The 20,261-nt window shown below is 46.0% G+C and overlaps 1 protein-coding gene across 5 annotated transcripts; it reads left to right on the top strand.

Moving 5' to 3' along the window:
- Positions 1-819: 819 nt before the first annotated feature.
- On the top strand, positions 820-17,146 carry cep120 (centrosomal protein 120). Of its 5 annotated transcripts, none has more exons than XM_062381273.1 (22): positions 820-942; positions 1,513-1,656; positions 4,442-4,598; positions 4,678-4,792; positions 4,874-5,018; positions 5,271-5,419; positions 5,734-5,931; positions 6,017-6,241; positions 6,376-6,607; positions 6,693-6,882; positions 7,114-7,263; positions 7,488-7,670; positions 7,762-7,858; positions 8,206-8,367; positions 8,583-8,672; positions 8,753-8,845; positions 8,966-9,127; positions 9,219-9,341; positions 9,710-9,808; positions 15,183-15,328; positions 15,540-15,791; positions 16,134-17,146. In XM_062381273.1, exons 2-21 carry the CDS (start codon positions 1,608-1,610, stop codon positions 15,742-15,744), a joined length of 2,970 nt encoding a protein of 989 aa, XP_062237257.1. In that variant the 5' UTR covers positions 820-942; positions 1,513-1,607; the 3' UTR covers positions 15,745-15,791; positions 16,134-17,146. The 5 variants fall into 5 exon arrangements, with proteins under 5 accessions (XP_062237257.1, XP_062237259.1, XP_062237258.1 ...); XM_062381275.1 differs by having other exon boundaries at positions 923-1,175; positions 6,699-6,882; XM_062381271.1 differs by having other exon boundaries at positions 924-1,175.
- Positions 17,147-20,261: the final 3,115 nt, after the last annotated feature.

The following is a 20,261-nucleotide window of genomic DNA, read 5'->3' as shown; positions in this document are numbered from 1 at the left end:
TTAAAGGATGTTTATATATAATCTTTTGTCTGTGCTGTTTTATTTCTCTGAGGTGGTCCTGCTCTTTATTAATTAAAGATAATTCTCATGTAATAATTCACACATGGAGTTTGTTTGCAACAGTATTGTGCACATTTTAAAATGTGTATAACACAAAATAGATGTATCTTATAACTGAGAAGACAGTACAGTTACTATCACTCAGATATTATACTTCTATTATTACATTGTATTATATTATTGGTCTCAGTTCTGTTTTTAATTTTAAATATGTTTAATACCATATTGATTAATGCGATGAATGTACTTCTGTGTATAACTTCGTTACCTACTTAAAACTTTTAAACCCTTCAGGGTGAAACACAAAATTATCAACACAAAATAATAGTCTTTTCTTTAGAATTTTTCTTTTCTGGCGTATATATTTTAATATTTTAGACTATAGTTTCATTAACTATTGAAAATGATGCAAATAAAATACATTTCACCGTAACAATACTTAAATTACAACAAAAAGTACAATACTACTAATAAAATTAGTACTATAATTATTTATTTCGTCATTTTCCTTTATCATTAATATGAGTTGTTACTGATATATTGGTATGATTATCAAGATAGTCGTGTATGAGAAGTATAATTTCGTCTTCCAATTATTTTTATTTAGCAGCAGTAGTAGTTGTTGTACCTGTTTCGGTGTGATGACTAGTAGTACTAGTATTAGTAGTACTAGCATTAGTAGTATTAGTAGTACTAGTATTAGTAGCACAGCAGCCGTGGATGAAGGAGAAATCACTGTAGTCAGTGTCATCAGTATTATGAAGTCGTTCCTCCAACCTGCAGAGGGCGCTCAACACGTGACCGTCAGTCGCATCACTTCCGCTTTGAAGACAAAATGGGTGGCGCCAAAGCTCAACAACAAAGCGGCAGTTTGCGTTAACGGTCAGAGACTCTTCGTTTTCATGTGTATTTATGTTTCTCTGTGTTTATTCATGTTTCTGAATCTTCTGATCGCTTCTTCGCGTTTCTTTCAGTCTCAGTTTGTTTCGATACGTTTCTTTAAATCACTTCAGGATTAATTCAAAGTTTAAATACCACAACATACAGAAGCTCGTGTTTTGACGTGAAATCAAACACGTCACGGTCTCACCGGGTGACGACAGATCGATCTTCGGGTGAGTTCGTGTCTCCATCTTGTTTCGATGACACTCATCTCAACTTGAAGATGATCGGATGAAAGATCCTGGACCAGGTCGTCATGTAAACATGTGGAATATGGCCACTAAATGCAAACAGCGGCTTCCTGTTGCGTTTTTCAAGTAGAACATGTAGACTTGTTTGTTGGTCTGGTCTTGATTCACTTGTGTATCGATTTTGGTGAAGATCGGACAATGTGAACTCGGGGGCTGCGTTCCAGGGGGCGCTGTTGAGCTGTTTTGCCACGCCCTTTTAAAATGACTCCAGAATACGTACATTTTCACCACTTTCTAATTTTCTGCAACTTTGTTAAAGATTAGAGCATCTTGAAGCCTCAGGAAGCCCCCCCCCCCCCACACTGCGCTGCGGGTCCTAACAAACTGACCAATCAGCTGCTTCCTGATGACGTCATGGCGACTAAGACTGAACGACTTCTGATTGTTGTTTCTATTCTGGAAGGTGAGAAATAACACAACACACACAACATACACATCACAACCAACACACTACATACACAGGGAGGAATCCTCTTCCACGGGGACAGAAAGGACCAACAGGTCATTTACAGTGTAAACAATCGTGATGACAACTTCCTAGGTGGATTGTAAACATGTAAACAAGCTCCTGAAGCAGGAGTCACCCCGAAGCAGGAGTCACCCTGAAGCAGGAGTCACCCCGAAGCAGGAGTCACCCCGAAGCAGGAGTCACCCTGAAGCAGGAGTCACCCTGAAGCAGGAGTCACACTGAAGCAGGAGTCACACTGAAGCAGGAGTCACACTGAAGCAGGAGTCACCCTGAAGCAGGAGTCACACTGAAGCAGGAGTCACCCCGAAGCAGGAGTCACCCCGAAGCAGGAGTCACCCTGAAGGAGGAGTCGCACCGAAGCAGGAGTCGCAACGAAGCAGGAGTCACCCCGAAGGAGGAGTCACACCGACGCAGGAGTCGCACCAAAGCAGGAGTCGCACCGAAGGAGGAGTCACTGAAGAAGGACTCGCACTGAAGCAGGAGTCACACCGAAGGAGGAGTCACACCAAAGCAGAAGTCAAACTGAATGAGGAGTCACTGAAGCAGGAGTCGCACCGAAGGAGGAGTCGCACCGAAGCAGGAGTCGCACCGAAGCAGGAGTCGCACCGAAGCAGGAGTCGCACCGAAGCAGAAGTCGCACCGAAGCAGGAGTCGCACCGAAGCAGGAGTCGCACCGAAGCAGGAGTCGCACCGAAGCAGGAGTAGCACCGAAGCAGGAGTAGCACCGAAGCAGGAGTCGCACCGAAGCAGGAGTCGCACCGAAGCAGGAGTCGCACCGAAGCAGGAGTCGCACCGAAGCAGGAGTCGCACCGAAGCAGGAGTCGCACCGAAGCAGGAGTCGCACCGAAGCAGGAGTCGCACCGAAGCAGGAGTCGCACCGAAGGAGGAGTCACTGAAGCAGGACTCGCACTGAAGCAGGAGTCGCACCGAAGGAGGAGTCACACCAAAGCAGAAGTCAAACTGAATGAGGAGTCACTGAAGCAGAAGTCGCACCGAAGCAGGAGTCGCACCGAAGCAGGAGTCGCACCGAAGCAGGAGTCGCACCGAAGCAGGAGTCGCACCGAAGCAGGAGTCGCACCGAAGCAGGAGTCGCACCGAAGCAGGAGTCACACCGAAGCAGGAGTCACCCTGAAGCAGGAGTCACTCCGAAGCAGGAGTCACTCCGAAGCAGGAGTCGCCCCGAAGCAGGAGTCGCCCCGAAGCAGGAGTCGCCCCGAAGCAGGAGTCGCACCGAAGCAGGAGTCGCACCGAAGCAGGAGTCGCACCGAAGGAGGAGTCGCACTGAAGCAGGAGTCGCACCGAAGGAGGAGTCACTGAAGCAGGACTCGCACTGAAGCAGGAGTCGCACCGAAGGAGGAGTCACACCAAAGCAGAAGTCAAACTGAATGAGGAGTCACTGAAGCAGGAGTCGCACCGAAGCAGGAGTCGCACCGAAGCAGGAGTCGCTCCGAAGCAGGAGTCGCTCCGAAGCAGGAGTCGCACCGAAGCAGGAGTCGCACCGAAGGAGGAGTCGCACCGAAGCAGGAGTCGCACCGAAGGAGGAGTCACTGAAGGAGGAGTCGCACCGAAGCAGGAGTCGCACCGAAGGAGGAGTCACTGAAGCAGGACTCGCACTGAAGCAGGAGTCGCACCGAAGGAGGAGTCACACCAAAGCAGAAGTCAAACTGAATGAGGAGTCACTGAAGCAGGAGTCGCACCGAAGCAGGAGTCGCACCGAAGCAGGAGTCGCACCGAAGCAGGAGTCGCACCGAAGCAGGAGTCGCACCGAAGCAGGAGTCACTCCGAAGCAGGAGTCACTCCGAAGCAGGAGTCACCCCGAAGCAGGAGTCACCCCGAAGCAGGAGTCACCCCGAAGCAGGAGTCACCCCGAAGCAGGAGTCACCCCGAAGCAGGAGTCACCCCGAAGCAGGAGTCACCCCGAAGCAGGAGTCACCCCGAAGCAGGAGTCACCCCGAAGCAGGAGTCACTCCGAAGCAGGAGTCACTCCGAAGCAGGAGTCACACCGAAGCAGGAGTCACTCCGAAGCAGGAGTCACACCGAAGCAGGAGTCACCCTGAAGCAGGAGTCACCCTGAAGCAGGAGTCACCCTGAAGCAGGAGTCACTCCGAAGCAGGAGTCACTCCGAAGCAGGAGTCACTCCGAAGCAGGAGTCATTCCGAAGCAGGAGTCACCCCGAAGCAGGAGTCACCCCGAAGCAGGAGTCACCCCGAAGCAGGAGTCACCCCGAAGCAGGAGTCACCCCGAAGCAGGAGTCACCCCGAAGCAGGAGTCACTCCGAAGCAGGAGTCACTGAAGCAGGAGTCACTCCGAAGCAGGAGTCACTCCGAAGCAGGAGTCACTCCGAAGCAGGAGTCACACCGAAGCAGGAGTCACTCCGAAGCAGGAGTCACACCGAAGCAGGAGTCACCCTGAAGCAGGAGTCACCCTGAAGCAGGAGTCACCCTGAAGCAGGAGTCACACTGAAGCAGGAGTCACTCCGAAGCAGGAGTCACTCCGAAGCAGGAGTCACTCCGAAGCAGGAGTCATTCCGAAGCAGGAGTCACTCCGAAGCAGGAGTCACACTGAAGCAGGAGTCACCCTGAAGCAGGAGTCACCCTGACGTTCTCTCGTCTGTCTCTTAAAACACACATTTTATCAGGGTTGTACTGATTGATGGTGATTTACTCACCGGTCTGTGGGGGGGGGTGATTCAGACTGACGGTGTCTCTCTTGTCTTCAGGTCGTCACTTCCCGAAGAGTCCTCGTCTCAGTCTCGTGGTGCAGGCGAGCTTTGATGGAGAGCAGCTCTCCACAGACCCGGTGGAGCACAGGGAGAGGCCGCAGTTCAGCAGCGAGCTGGCCTGGGAGCTGGACCGCCGGACGCTGCACCAGCACAGGTCCGCTTGGAGGGTTACTAACATTACAAACACAATTCATGAAGACACACCTGAGTGTAACGTTGTGATGTTCCCACAGACTTCAGAAAACTCCCATCAAGCTTCACTGTTTCACTCTCGACTCCGTCAGCAAGACACGAGTGGGGGTCGGCTACATCGTCCTGGACCTGCGCTCGGTACAGGAAGTCAAACAGGTGAATGTCTCCTCCTCCGTCTGTCTCAGGAGCTCCACCTGCTGCCATGGGACATACGCTGAGTCTGTGTTTGTGTCTCAGGAGCCTCGCTGGTTTCCACTGCTGTCCAGTAAATACTCCAAACAGAGGCCAGCGCTCCTCCTCGCCACGCTGCTGGAGAACGATGCCAAGGCCTCAGAGCCGTCTCCTGATAGGTTCAAAGCCAGGAAGGCCCCGCCCCGACAAGGTCACTACTGTTCTTTCTGCTGTTTGCATCAGTTACGTTACTCACGTATAAGTTGTTATTAGATTAATTCAACTTTGTGGAATGTTGTGGCTCAGTTCTGATTCAGTTCTGGTGTTGATCCAGAATCTTCACTGTTCAGGGAGTGTTTTGCCATTTTTAGAATTTTCCATGGAAGAATTCATGGATCTTGGTGAAAAGATATTTTTGTATCAATGTTTTATTAGATGTCTCCTCCCACTGGTTCTGCTTCAGGTTCTCCTGCAGTAGCTGAGCTGCTTCCAGACAAACTGGAGGCAGAGCTGATCTCAGACCAGGGTTTCCACCAGGTCGGACCCGCGGGTCACTGCACCGACATGTTCGTCCTGTCCGTCACCGTGGCCTTCGCCACTAAACTGGAACAGGTGAGCACACAGGGCACGAGTTTGTCCTGTTAAAACTTTAGGTTGATTAATACACAGTTTGTCAATGGGAGTTGAGTTGAATCAAAATATATATCTAATAATAATAAGTGGTAATTTGAAAATATCTTCTGCCTGAAGACTCTCACAGTTTCATCATGTGGTTTAAATCTTTCTGAGTTTTGATTTCTGATCAGACACAAATCTTTCTGAAGTGATCACAGGAAAACTGTAACAGACGTTTTACAACATTAAACTTAAATATGAACGTTTAATAAACCACCATCTTCAAGTGACAGTTGTGTTGTTCCCTGTAGTTGATCCCCAGCACGATGAAACTGTCAGAAGGGGGGTCAGAGTTCTTCTTCTACTACTCTTTACTGGGCCACGACATCACCAGCGAGCCGTTCCACAACCTGCTGAACCCCGACTTCGAGCCGGAGCGCGCCTCCGTGCACATCCGCAGCAGCAAACAGGTCCTTCAGACCTTCCTGTCCCAGCAGCCCAGCTTACAGGTGAGAGACTAAGTGTCTGACAGATGACTCCTCTCCATGTCTCATCATGTCTCATCATGTCTCATCATGTCCTCGTCCCTCTCAGATCCACCTGTGCTGTGGGAATCACTCTCTGGGCAGCACCGACGTGTCCCTCTCGGCTCTGGCTGCAGGTTCTGTGGATCTGGAGAACAAGGGAGCGACGATGGAGGGAGCGTTTGATCTCAAACCTCCCAAACACACCAAAGAGACACTTCCTGCACTTCCTGCCGACCTGCAGCCGACCGTCGGCGTGGCCGTGACTCTGAGGAGAGAGGAGGCAAAACCACAGGTACACAGTTTCTGCATCGTCAGCCTCTGGGTTCTGTTTTCTTTGTGTCCTTTTCCCCCGGGTTTTACAGCTTTACATTAAAATCACACGTTTGGTACAAAAACAATACTGAACACTTTCTGTGCTTCCTCCAGTCTTTAGGAAATAAAGAAGGAAGTGGAGCTCGGACAAAGTTCATCCCTCCTCCCTCGGTTCGTCCTGTTGAACAGAGACCTCGCAGCCTCTCTCCAGTCAGAAAACCTCCCGTCTCTCCCCCCCCCGGTCCTCCTCTTCCTCCTCTTCCTCCTGATTCCTCCCATACAGAGAGCGAGGCGGAGAGTCTGCTGGTGGAGCTTCAACGAGGCGGAGAACAGACGAGAGCGGCCGGTGAAGCTCAACACACCTCTCCATTTGACATCCCAGACGTCCGGTCCCAGCCGGTTCTACATGTTGACCTTGTGCTTGTGTCCAGCTGCAGATGCAGATGTTCCCGTGCAGCTGCAGAGTCGGACCGAAGCCACAGCCGAGGGCGGAGCTTCGTCGGTCAGCGTTTCTGCTCCCAAAGTGTCCATCCCCTCATCCGCCCATCACTTCTGCTTCTCTCTGGACCTGCGCAGCCTGAGGGGCGTCGGCCTCGTTCACCCCATCGCTGCTACGCTCAGGTGAGAAACCTCAGCAGCTGCCCAGCTCCTGTTTATGATTGAGGAGGATTTAAAATGGGTTTTTTTCAATATTTATTAAAAAAATAACGAAAAAGCTTCCTAGTCCACAAAAGTCCTTTATACAGAGTCTGTGATGAAACCTCACTCTTTACAGTCCCAGTAACAAACCAGTAATAAACCACAGATATGTCAGTCCTGTTGTCGTGTGATGGTTTTTCTGTTTGATTTCAGATACTCGTACCAGTTCTTCGGCAGCGCAGCTCCCATCATGACCAGTCCTCCTGTGGAGCTGCAGAGGAACATGGAGGTGTCGCTGCCTCAGTCGTACTGCGCCTTCGACTTCGCTGCTTTGCCGCAGCAGCTGCAGGACACGTTCCTCAGGTAGGAACAGGTTCACCTCGACGTGCCCAGAGCATGGACTGTGGACGTATTTCAATATAAGGCCCCGTTCTATGGTAGAGAAAAATGCCATGTTACTTTTTGACCAGCAGGTGGTGCTACAGGGCTATGTTTGTGATGTGTGTCCTGCAGTCTTGCTCAGTGTGTGTGTGTGTGTGTGTGTGTGTGTGTGTGTCTGTGTGTGTGTGTTTGTGTGTTCTCTGCAGGGTTCCTCTGATGGTGGAGCTTTGGCACAAGGACCCTTCCAGCAGGGACCAGCTGATTGGACGAGCCACCGTCCAGCTGTCCCAGCTGCTGAGCTCTGACAGGAGCCGACTCCAGACGACGACCGGAGATCAGAGCTGGAGACAAACTCACCAGGACCGAGTCGCTGTGATGAAAACACACCGGTAACACACCACACTACACAACACTGACCCTAATGAGGTGGTTCACGTCTGTTTAACGTCTGTGTCCGCCCCCCCCCCCCCCCCCCCCCAGGCCCTCGGAGAAAGTGGCCGAGTTGAGCTACCTCGCGACTCTCGAAGACCTGGGACTGGTCAAAGCCAGAGAGGTCCTCCTGTCCGACTCGTCTCAGGTGACACAGCCGTGTGTGAATGTCCACGTGAAACCAACTGAGGTCTAATTAATACCCAGAGTTACCTGCAGGGGTCAGCAGCGTCAACAGTGTCGTCCATCTTTGTTTCATTTGTTGTTTTATCGTCCAGAAATATCATTTTCATTTCCATTTCCTTGTGTTGGTCCCTTTGACGCCCTCTATGGCGTCATCACAGTTTTATATTGTCTGTTTTATCGCCACTTGCTGGTCTGGAGTGGAACAGCTTATCGTTTCAGTTTTTAAAATCTCTATGGATTTTTAAAACTTAGATGTAAGATGAAAAGTTAGTAAAATGATGTTCAGAGGTTTTTACTCTGTTCTCTCAGATTGAACTTGAAGCCCCGACACGACCACCCCCCCACCCTGCAGCACCCAGCCTGCCCCTCGCCCCGCAGGGCCCCGCGGCCCCCAGGGACACCCTGGAGTACCGCACGGCCCTGGAGCTGGAGCTGTGGAAGGAGGAGCAGGAGGATCTGTTCGATCATCAGGTGAAAACAGCTGTTATCACACTGACAGGTTCAAGGATCAAGACAAACATGAACATTATTTACACATCTTCTCTTCAACAGGAAACAAGTTTATAGAAAATGTTGTTCTGACTCTGTGACTGAAGCTAATCAGATGTTTGATGATTCTTCTCCTTCATGCTGATGTTTTCATGTTCTGCTGCATTAGACGTGATTACAAGTGTTTATGTTTTCAGTTGAAGAAGAAGGAGCTGAGCCACATGCAGGCGCTCGCTGAGGAGTGGAGGAGGAGGGACAGAGAGAGAGAAGCTCTGGTCAAGAAGAAGGTGAAGAGAGTCGACGTCTCCGACACTCGCCAGACTGACGTGACTCTAACTCCTCGACTCGTCTCTTCTCTCCTCTGTAGGAGGTGGAGTTTAATCTGCTGGAGGAGCAGCTCCAGAAAACGCTCTCTGATCTGGAGAAAAGAGAGAAACAGTTGGCGGAGGGCGAGCTCCAGGTCGGTGTTCATCTTTCTTTAAGGTTTCACTCTGTCGAGCGTGAGACGTCCTCCTCAGCGGCTTCCTCAGCGGCTTCCTGTCCAACCAGCTGTTTATACGTTGAGCTTGTCTGTGTCCAGACTCAGCGGCTGCAGAGGGACCTGCGAGCTGAACACGAGCTGACCCAGAGGGAGCTGCAGGAGAGCGGCCGCAGGCTGCAGCAGGACTGTGACCACCGGGTGGCGCTGGAGAGAGACAAAGTGCGACAGATGGAGGAGGAGCGAGGGCGGCTGCTGCAGCAGGTGGAGGAGGACACTCAGAACCCGCTCTCTGTTTCAGAGTCGATTCACAAATAATAACTTCTTCTTCTCCTCGTCTGTTTGTGATGAGCAGGTTCTAGATGCTGAGGCTCGGTACAAACAGCTGGAGAAAGAATTCCAGCTGTTCAGAGAACAGCAGTACATGAGGCCTGAGGTCAGCCTCCAGTCAGAGGTCAACCTGCTGAAGCTCGAGAAGGTGATTGACACCTGTCGTTACCACCAGGATGATTGATTAAACAGACATGTAGAAGATTGTTCAGTCGGGGGGGCCACAAGCTGAGAAATGGAAATGAGGATGGAAACTTTCTGATTATAATTTCTGATCTATAAATCTGTTGATTTATAAATTCACTAATGTATTTTTATATGATGAATACAGATTTATTTATTATCTTAAACCTATTTACATTGTTGTTTGTACTTTTTATCATTTAATGTTGAAGAAACTATTTTACTGCTGAAATATTGTGATCGCAATATAAAATTTCATATTTGAACCACGACATGTTGACTGATTAATAATAATAATAATTTAAATAATTATCTTTTTGTGTGGTGGTTAAGGTGGAACTGGAGAGGAAGCTGGAGTCCACCACCAAGTCCAAGCTTCACTACAAGCAGCAGTGGGGGCGTGCCTTAAAAGAACTGGCCCGGTTCAAACAGGTACTGCTGATTCAGAGTGTTCACTCTCAATTCTGTGTTAGAGCAAAGTTTATCGTTTTACTGGCCATAAAAAAACTGGAGAAATTATGGAAAGAAACAAACAGAAGGAAGTTTGATGTCTGAGTTTCCTTGAATGCATCACAGAGGCTGTTTCTGGCAGGAGAACCAGTGATGAGCAGTTTGAATGTTCACGAGCCGTCGCTCACAGAACTGAAACCGGATGGATCCGGTCGAGCTGCTCCTCGTGTCTCTCTGCAGATGATCCTCGTTGTTCTGCAGGTTCTGAATCAGCTGCTGGAGACCAGCTGACAGTGTTAGGACGTTCAGCAGCTCTGTTTAAAGACACACGGCGAGCGGAGGAAACTGAGCTCAGCACCGCCGCCATCACTCAGCTGATCAGCACAGCGTGACGGGGGGGGGGGGGGGGGGGGGGAGCACCAGCACAGCGTGTGTGAAGCCAAGAAGGAGCCGTGATACAGGAAATACTCAAATTATTAAGATGTGCAAAGTTTTTGAAAGTGAAAATACCCATGAAGATTTATCACAACTCGTTTCAGATCGAACTCTGAGTGAACCTAAGTTATTTAGAAGATATATGATTGACAGCTGGCTCCCGATTGGTCGAGCACTGAGTGTGATACTCCCACGTTTCCACCCCCCATCACTGCACAGACTCTCAATGACGACTGGCACAAGACGGCAGCGCCTCTATCTTCTTGGATAGTGGGAGGGAGTGGAGAATCCTTTATGGTCTTAATGGTGACCAGTAAACACTCTCGTCTCTGTTCCACCTTTAACTGCTGGGATGTTGTGTCTTTTCTTGTGTGAGAGAGAGAAGGAGGAAAAGAAAGACTGAGGTGTGTTTTTACCTAAGAGCCAAATATTTATCTGAGGTGAAGTAGACAATGAAATGTGTGAGAGCCACACACACACACTCACACACTCAAACAGACACACACACACGCAGGGCACTAAGTGGGGCTTTAGTCGGACTATGACTAATGTAAACACACACAGACTTTATCTGACAAACTAATAACTGTTACTGACATTAACCAGCTGGAAAACAGGACACCCCCCCCTCCCTCTCTCTCTCTCTCTCTCTCTCTCCCTTTCCTAAGTCTCGATCTCTGTCTTTACCTTTTATCCTTTTCCCTCTCTTCCTCTCTTTCTTTACCTCTTCCTCTCCCTCGTTCTGTCTTTAATTGTCTCTCACTCTATTATATTATATTATGTTCATTTAATTTCCTCTGTCACTTCCTCCTTTTTATCCCCTCTTTTCTTTCCTCCTGATCCCCCCCCCCCTCCGTCCTCCCCCTCTCTAAGTGCCACATCATTGTAAAGAAAACACGGTGTGATTTATGCGGCTCTGGGGGGGGTTTGGCGCTGAGTGTCACCCCTTGCCTATTAATCATCCCTGGGATTGCGTTGAGCAACAAGCTAGCCGGGCGCTAACCATTCAGACGTCACACTCTCTCTCTCTTTATAAGATCTCAGGCGTGTGTTTACACGACCATCCGTCTGGGTTTTAAAGCCGGGGCTTGTTTGGTTTTCCTCGGCCTCTCCTCGCCTTTTCATTCTCTCCTCTCGGCGCTTCGCATGGCGTTCTGTTTAGCTCAAGTCGGATCATAAAAATTCTTGACAGAGGGATAATGTGCTTCTCAACCGGGGGGGGGGGGGCACAGAGGCAGAGCAGTCAGACCCAGGCAGTGGTGAGGTATTAGATCAGAGAGTTTTTGGGTTTGTCTTTTCAGAACAACTCAACCAGGTTTTCAGAGCTCAAGGAAAAGATCGAAAGGTTTTAGAAAGAATCACAGAAGTTTCATCTGAGAAGCCGACAGCTACAAGGGCCTCAGATCATTCAGCTGATGTGTGGACGGGCATGGATATTAAATATAAATATATATCATATTCTATTAACCTTTAGCTGTGTTTGTCATTGATCATCCTTTTGTAATTTGTAAATATCCGTGCAGATGTCTGCCTCACGCTCACTTGTGCCATCGTCCATAAAGTTGTTACCGGCCTCATAGTTTCAGCTGCAGTTGAATCTGCCAGTGGCCTCGCTGCTCTTCTGTCTCTCACGTGAGAACTTCTCTCTCACTCTTCAGTCTGTGAACCTGTCTCTTGGAATCTGTGGTCTCACGTGCACGGACGTCACTCTCACGTGCACATCGCTCGCGCCACTGATTGAATGAAACCTGTGGGAGACGCTGTCCAGACCAGTCTCCACTTGTCGATCACTGGACTGAACAGAAATGAACTTGGTTCTATCGGATCTCACCATGACTCAGCAAAGCTTCTCTGCTCGTTTTGTGCTCTTCAGGTTTCTTTTAAAAAGTTTTGATGATTCCCAGCTGATTCTTTGTGTTGGGACCAGTTCACTAAGCTCCGGGCCCAGTTCCCTCGGGGTCGGTTCAGACTGAAACCATCGTGGTGTCATGATGCTGAGTGTGTTTGTATAAAACTCTGTGTCAGACAACAGATGCAGTGTGTCGTCTGAGGGAATCTGAGTTGAACTGGTCTCCACGGAGTCGCTGATGGTTCCCACTGCTCATTCCTGGAATATCAGGGAGCCTCAGTAACGACGGCTGCTGGTTCCAGACTGGGAGGGTCACCGAGGTCGAGTGCTGCACTTGACATGAATGTGTTTTCTCCAAAGTTCCAGACGGTCGCTCATCAGATGGTTTTAGTTCAACGAGACTGAAAAACAACATCGATAAAAAACAGGAAAGAGCAACAGACCAAGTTCACGTGAAAATGAGATTTGAAAAGTGCAAACTTCACTTCAGTGGAAACTGTCTCCAACACAAACCTCACATCAGTCAGTGGAAGTTTGACTGTTCAGACCACGAGCTGGAAATAAAGATGGAGGACGGCTCTTCACTTCCTCCCACTGTGCAAACATGAAGCTGAATATAACTTGATTTAACTTGATTAACTTTATATACTGTACTCGATTAAATGTTTTCAGTAGTAGCTCTTCAGAACTTCCTTTAATCAACTGTAACAATATTGTTTTTTAACTTTATCACAACAGTTAGTTATTTACCAAACAGGTAGAAGACGTCTCGTGACCTTTAACCTCTTCAGTGTTAATCCTGACGGATTTTGATTGACACACTTTAAGACGAAGTCGAGAGTCAAATAAGAGTCCAACTGTCGTGAAGCTGCTGATTTGAGATCTGTTGAGTGATGGGCGTGGTCCTGACTCCACATCAGTGTTTGTGGACAGAGCAGCAGTTCAGATGAATTGTGTCATTTGACCTTGGTGTGACCTTTAGGAACCAGTGACCGACCTTCATCAAACAGAACCACTGAAGCTCTTCACAGGAAACAGACCTTTGATGATTCCCTGTGATCTCAGCTGAGACTCGTTTCTCTCTGGTTTCTAATGTGAGTCCCACTCTGCCCCCCCCCCCCCCCCCCCCGCGAGCTGCTCAGAAAACTCGATCTGATCTGAGGAAAGTGTGTCCACATGTGAAAGTGTTTGTTTGAGCCGCCCCCCCCCCCCGGCTGCTCCGAGCGGCTGACCTCTGAAAGGAGGGACGAGTAATGGAGGAGAGAACGAGGGGAACGGGGGGGGGGGGGGAGTCATCGGCTGGTCATCCATCCCAGGAATCAAACCTCGGTCCATCGTGAGCCCGTCCTCTTGGGGGGGGTCGCAGCTTGTCCACAGTGGTTGGACTTGTAGTGGAGGAGGGATGAGGGTGCGTCTCTCAGTCCCTCTGCTGCACTGAAGATCAGGTTGCTGGTTCCCATCTGCTCAAGAGAACATCGTCAGTTCTTTTTCCAGCCTTTGAAGAATATTTAAACAAGCACAGAGCTTCTCTCAGGACGCTGCTGTGTGGCACGTTAACGAAATGACCGCGAGTTGATTTGAACGTGTTTCCAGCGGTGGAGTCGATCGGTCATGTGACCACTCCTCCACGGTCACATGACCTGTGTCGGTTCAGACGCGAGTCCGAACGCAGCACGAGGGTTCGATGCTGGTTTATTCAAAGATCTGATTATTCAACCTGAGTCTCTTCAAAGAGGAAAAAACATGAATCACTTTTTCAAATGTTTGTTTATTGAAACTAAAGTTAAGACTAAATAAAGATCAGATCGTTTTTCCAACGGGACCAGTCCTGAGCCGCTTCTCAGTGACGTGTCAGCCGAGGCTTCTGGGAGACCCCCCCCCCCCCCCGAGGCCTTGGTATCACCTCGTCCTCTAATTGTTCCAGGACTCGGCCTCAGATTGTCCTTGGCAGCCGGCACTAGAGAAAATGTTTGGCCTGTTTGTTTTTCTTGTAATTAGCCTTAAAACGGCCTGAAATACAGACGGCTAATGGTCCACAGAGAGCAGAGCCTGAGTCAACACAGTGTGTGTCTGTCTGTGTGTGTGTGTGTGTCTGGATGACTGATGTGTTCATGAGAGATTGTGTGTGTTTTCACATGTTTTCTTTCTGTTACGAGGTGCGGAAATCAGGCATGTGAAAATAGAAGCTTTCCTCCGTGTGTGTATGTGTGTGTGTGTCTGTGTGTGTGTGTGTGTGTGTGTGTGTGTGTACTGTAACGCAGTAATGTGAACATGTGGAGCGCTCGTTCTGTTCTGTATCAGAACTCAGACAGATTCCAGCCTCTCTCTCTCCGTGTGTTGTCTTTAGTTTGTTGAGGCTTGTAGATTAGAGTTCTTATTTGAGAACCTGACGTATTGATCAGTATTTATTAACACTATATAACAATAACTTTATTATGAAGACGCTCAGCGACTCTTTATGTAGAGAACACAAGTCTCATCGGGTTCTTTAAGCTGCAGCTTTTAATTCATAATCTTTTGATTTATATTATATTTACTGTGAGAATCATTGTTACTTTGATTTATGAATGTGCAGCTGTAGCCAGTGGACCGAGCCCCGTGTGGCATTATGGGTAATTTTGTGGCAGGAGGTCTGAGCCGCTGAGAGAAATACGACTGAGACGTTTTTATGAAGTTTTCTTTCTGCTCTCGTTGTTGCTCTTGGTCTCCGTGTGAATTCTCTTCTGGTGCTGGAGCATTTTTCTCAGGGAAGTTTTTATGAAAATGTGAAACGAGACAAATTTATTATAAAGAGAACCAGCGACCTGGCGTCCGGACGCTCACCAGGGCCGACACGTTTCAGATCTGAAGTGGTGAACAATCTCACACAAAAATAAATTCTGTTCTGACTCGACTCCGTCAAACCATAAACTGATAATTCATCCAGAAAGTCAAAGTTCACTTTCTCTGATGTTTCACAGACAAACATCTTATTGATCAATCAGAATCATAAAGTGAGAACATGATGATAAACCTGAGACCAGGTCCAAAGGATTAAAGTTACTTGAATTCTAAATGTTGATGTTTGTTCAGCGCGAGCAGGAAAACGCCAAGATGCGTCTGAGGAGGCAGGAGGCGGAGCTAGAGGCCATGAGGCAGCGTTACAGAGCAACTGAGGAGAAGGAGGTGATCCGCCAGGACAGGCAGGAGCTGGACGACATCAGGAACGAGATCAACAGGTGAGGAGGAGGAGGAGGAGGAGGAAAAAGAGGAGGAGGAGGAGGAGGAGGAGGAAAAAGAGGAGGAGGAGGAGGAAAAAGAGGAGGAGGAGGAGGAGGAGGAAAAAGAGGAGGAGGAAGTTGTCTTTTCTGAAAGTGACGTGACAGGCTTCCATCGTTTTAACAAAACTTTATTCAATTACACATTTTTTTATTATTATCACGTTTCAAGGTTGAAGCAGCAGGAGGACGGACTAGGCCCCGCCTCCTCCCTGACAGGCCCCGCCCTGAACGAGAGCGCAGACGAGCACCTGACCCGCCTCCTGGAGGAGAGAGACACTCTGCTGAAGACGGGCGTCTACACCCACGAGGACAAAATCATCATGGAGCTCAACAGACAGATACAGGACGCCATGAGGGACCGGGGGAACCTCTGACCGCCGCCGGGCCGGCCAATCAGAGACAGCGTCACCGGAGAGCGCAGGTAAACCGCCCGGTCAGCAGAACTCTGAACAGGAAACGTGTTGATTCATCTGAAGCTCACAGAAGAGCCACGTTCCAAACCACGGGGACCAAACCAAGTTCTAAACATGAGTTCACTTTGTTTCTATCGTTCATAAAACAATGAATCTGTAATAACTCATGACACAAACAGAAACACGTGGAATTCATTCTGCTTCAGGTTTTCATACATGAGATCTGGATGGGACAGTTATAAAAACATTTTAAATCTTTTTACTGCTTTTCATATTTAAAATAAAACATGATTTGTTTAAACTTGAGTTTTAATGTGATTCTGTTTTAACTTCTGATCATTTTTCAACAGGTTTTTATTTATTTTAATGTGAAGAAAAAGAATCGACGTCTTGGAAAGTGAAGATTCTCATTTCTCCTCATTGTGACAGAAAGTTACAGAAACATGAATCTCATTAACTTATTTAAGTAAACTTTAAATAAATGAATTATACAAAAGAAATTAACTTCAAAATATGTTTTCCCTTTGAATCATTTCAGTTAAATAAAATCAAGAAAAATTCTTGGCACGTTAATAATTATTATTTTTTCAAATGCAGCGTTTTCATTTCTCTCCGTTTCTTTGAAATGAAGCTATACTTTTATTTTTACACTATATTTTGTTTATTTAACTGAAATATTGAAATATTTAGCTCATTAATATTTGTTACATTCAGTTTTTACATTTTCCACATAAACTTCAAATGAGTTGTTTATGTGAATTGAAATGCTGAAATCTTCAGGTTCTAACTTCTCATTTATGGACATTTGTAGTTATTGAAACAGATGTTTTTGTTTTATTATATTTCAGGGACTTAACAATTGAAATATTGATTTATAAACAAATTGAGTGAAGTCGTGAGATAAATCAGGAGGAGTCAAATTTACTTGATTATCAAAATAATCAACTTCAATTCAAGAAACGTTTAAATAAATTGAGGATTAATATCTGAACGTTTCTGAATCATTTTCTGTGAATCTAATAAAATCTGTGCTTTTGTCTTGTTGATGTTTTTGAAACAAACTTGTTTTGTACATTTGTCCCATCGATGTAAAACCGATTGATTCGTATTTCCTGGACTAAAACATGAAATATGAACAGAACGTGAACTGTTTGTAATGTTTGAACTTTTCATCCTGTTTGTTGATGTTGATGAAAAGTGTTTGTCTGACAGCAGGTGGCGCTGCAGCTTCAGCTCTGACCTAGAAACACTGTGAACTTTAATTTATTATCTTTTATCATCAGAGCAGAGACGACTTTTAATGTGGAATAAATTATTTTATGATAACATCTGCTGAGTTGTGTGTCGTTAATATCTGTTTTTACATTCATCTGTTTTAATAAAGTTATTAAAGAAAAAATAGAAACAGATAAACATTTGATTTATTTTCTTGTCCTCGTTCATTTTTGTTTATTGTAAAAGTTTAAAAAAAATATTTTTGTTGTTTTTAAGGTAGAATTAAATAATAATAAAAGCATTGATTAATTTCTTCAGGAAAAAACTTTTAGAATGATTTTTTTATAAAAGCACAAAAAACGTCATAAAATAAACAACAATTCAAGCTGTAAATGTAAATATGATGAATCAAATTTTATAATAAATCTATGAGCATATTAATTTAAATATTAAATATATTAATATTTTACTCTGTTATAGGTATTTTTATCGTTATTATTCCACCTCCTTATTTTAAATACCAGTAGTAACACATTATCAAAATATATGGACATGTTGTATATTCAAACTTACTATAGTTAAATGTAAAACTTTATAAAGAAAACGTGTTTCAGGTGAAAATGTAAAGTGAGAGGAGGAAGACACATGACGTGTGTTATCACATGTACAACAACATGTTAACACACACACATGTTTTGACTGGGGCTCCTCAGTCCTGATGGTGAACAGATGTTTCATCTGGAGGAGGAGGGGGGGAGGAGGAGGAGGAGGAGGAGCAAAGAGAGGAAACACGCTTATATTCACCTGTGAAGACTCGAGACTTTCTGAACACGTTAAGTTCACAACGCTAAAGATGTGTTTAGTGACGTCAACATGACCTTTGACCTTTCGAGCACCAGTCGATCTGTGAGTCGAGTGTTTGAACCGAAGTTGAAGAAATTCAACTTCGGTTCAAAGTGTTTTTCAGATGTTTCGTTCACAGAAGAAAGAAACAGACGGACGACCTGAGAAGCATCCGGCCACTAGGTGTCACTGTTTGTTTTAATCTGAAACACACACACACACACAAACACACACAAACACACACTCACACACTGTGTTTCTCACAGTGAAACGTTTCCACCTTCAATGTGTTTCCAATTATAAATCTGAAAAAATAAAACGTCTGCAGCTTCGTGTCTAATTGGTTTTGAACATGTGACCTCTGCTTAATATCCTCGACCACCCCCCCCCACACACACTCTACCCCCGCCAAGTATTCCACTTAAAACAAACCATTAAGTCCATTAACCAGTTAAACACACGAGTTTTACTGACACTCGACTCAGATGAAACAACTGACGACACGTTTTCTATAGATCGTCTTTCCTTTCTGATGAAAACTCCCACAACGTCCAGCAGGGGGCAGAATAACTGAGTCCCTGTTATGTGTTGATGTCTTGAAATCATTTCTCCTTCTCCTCCACTGCAGATGTAAAATGTAAATTTAACTTATTTGAGAGCAGAATTTATTAAAACTTTTGTTGGTGGAGACCAAAACTGGAGCTAAAAGTCGATGCATCGGAGTTTGTTCAAACTGCAGGAAAATAAAGTTTGTGTCTGAAATCGTCCGATTCCCCAGAGATCGGACTTCTGTCCCGATGACGTCACCGTGTTCACGTCTTTTCCTCTGGACGTGACGTCGTCCCTCGGTGAAACATCTGGACCGAGACACATCTGCAGGAATCTGATTTCAATTTCAATTCATCTTCTAATTGGGTTTAGATTTGGAACATTTACAATTTTACACAAGAACTGAGCCTGAAAATCTAAACTGGTCAAAACAAAAGACACAACCTCTGCTCCAGATGATTGATTGTGTTGTGAACTATAAATATTCTTCATTATTCTCCGTTCTTGTTGGAAACTTGTTGAAAATCTCTTTTATTATTATAATTCATCCTTCTCTGCTTCGCTTCTCGGTTCTTCTTCTTTCAGCTCGTGAAACGACAACTTCCACAATCGTGTGATTTCATTCGGACTCGTTCACATAAACAAACAGAGAGAGACGTGAGACGTGGGCTGTTCGGCCTCGGGGTTCGGATCCGGTTCCCACGCTCGAAAAACAGCGATGATTGATGTCTCAAAACTGCGATTGTGTTTGTTTTGGTGAATTTGTCGAATCCTCGCAGGAATAATCTGAAATCAGAAAGTGGAAAGTCCAGTTTGTGTTTGTAGACGGAGATGAGGTCAAGGCAGAGTGTGTGTCTGTGTCTGTGAGTGTGTGTCTCTGTGTGTGTGAGTGTTTCTGTCAGTGTGTGTGTGTGTGTCTGTGTGTTATTAGCAGTAAGTAGAGGCAGCTGTTTTTCGCTGTGTGAGTTTATAAAAATCTTTCGTCGTATACGATCGATCAAACTTTTCTCTTAAAGAAGAAAAACAACGTTGTCGTCACTTTTTTCTTCGTGAACATTGTGTGTTTTTAAACTTCGTCAAGTTTTGTTGCTCGACTGATCAGCGACGTCACGAATCTCCAGACTCTTCACCGGGAGAAGGAAGCGCCGGCTCTTCTGCTTTGGCTTCGCTTTCCAGACCCGGAGTTTACGAACATTATTTTTATCAACAATCTCTGCCACGAAAAAACGTACGAAAAGTAACCAAAAATTACGCGGAACTATCGATAACACAAAACATTACAATTACAATTTTAGAAAGAAGAAAATTTACGTATCTTGTGTCGAGACTTCACACAATTAAAATCCAGGAAATCGAGTCGTGAACCTGAGTAAAGAATGAAATGACAGCGAGTCTCTGAGAAGAATCCGAACTGGAGTTCAGATTTTTATTTCCTCTGGAACAACGACTTCTGCTTTGATCTCATTTTGTCATTCGTTTAGAAAAAGAGACGAAATCATGCAAACAAGTGAAATCATCAGTTTCTGTTTGACACAACGTTTTCCACCGATTCATTTTACAGAGGAAATGATTATCTTCATCATCATCATCATCATCATCATCATCATCATCATCATCATCACCATCATCATCATCATCATCATCATCATCATCATCATCTTCTTCATCATCATTTTAATCATCATCATCATCAGGTATGAGCAGGATTCAGTTTCTGTTCAGACAGAGATTCACGTTTCTGAGGAAAAATATTGCTGCATAAATTAATTCATGTTTTTCAGTTTACACTGAAATAAATAAAAATAGAAAATAAAAACCAATTAAGTTTTTTTCTTATTAAAGTTTTTTTATACTTTTTCTGCTGCAGAAAC

Source organism: Platichthys flesus, chromosome 3 (genome assembly GCF_949316205.1).
Source record: "Platichthys flesus chromosome 3, fPlaFle2.1, whole genome shotgun sequence".
NCBI lineage: Eukaryota > Metazoa > Chordata > Actinopteri > Pleuronectiformes > Pleuronectidae > Platichthys > Platichthys flesus.
Note: the sequence above shows the minus strand (reverse complement) of the source record. Positions and strands in the feature narration are given on the sequence as shown.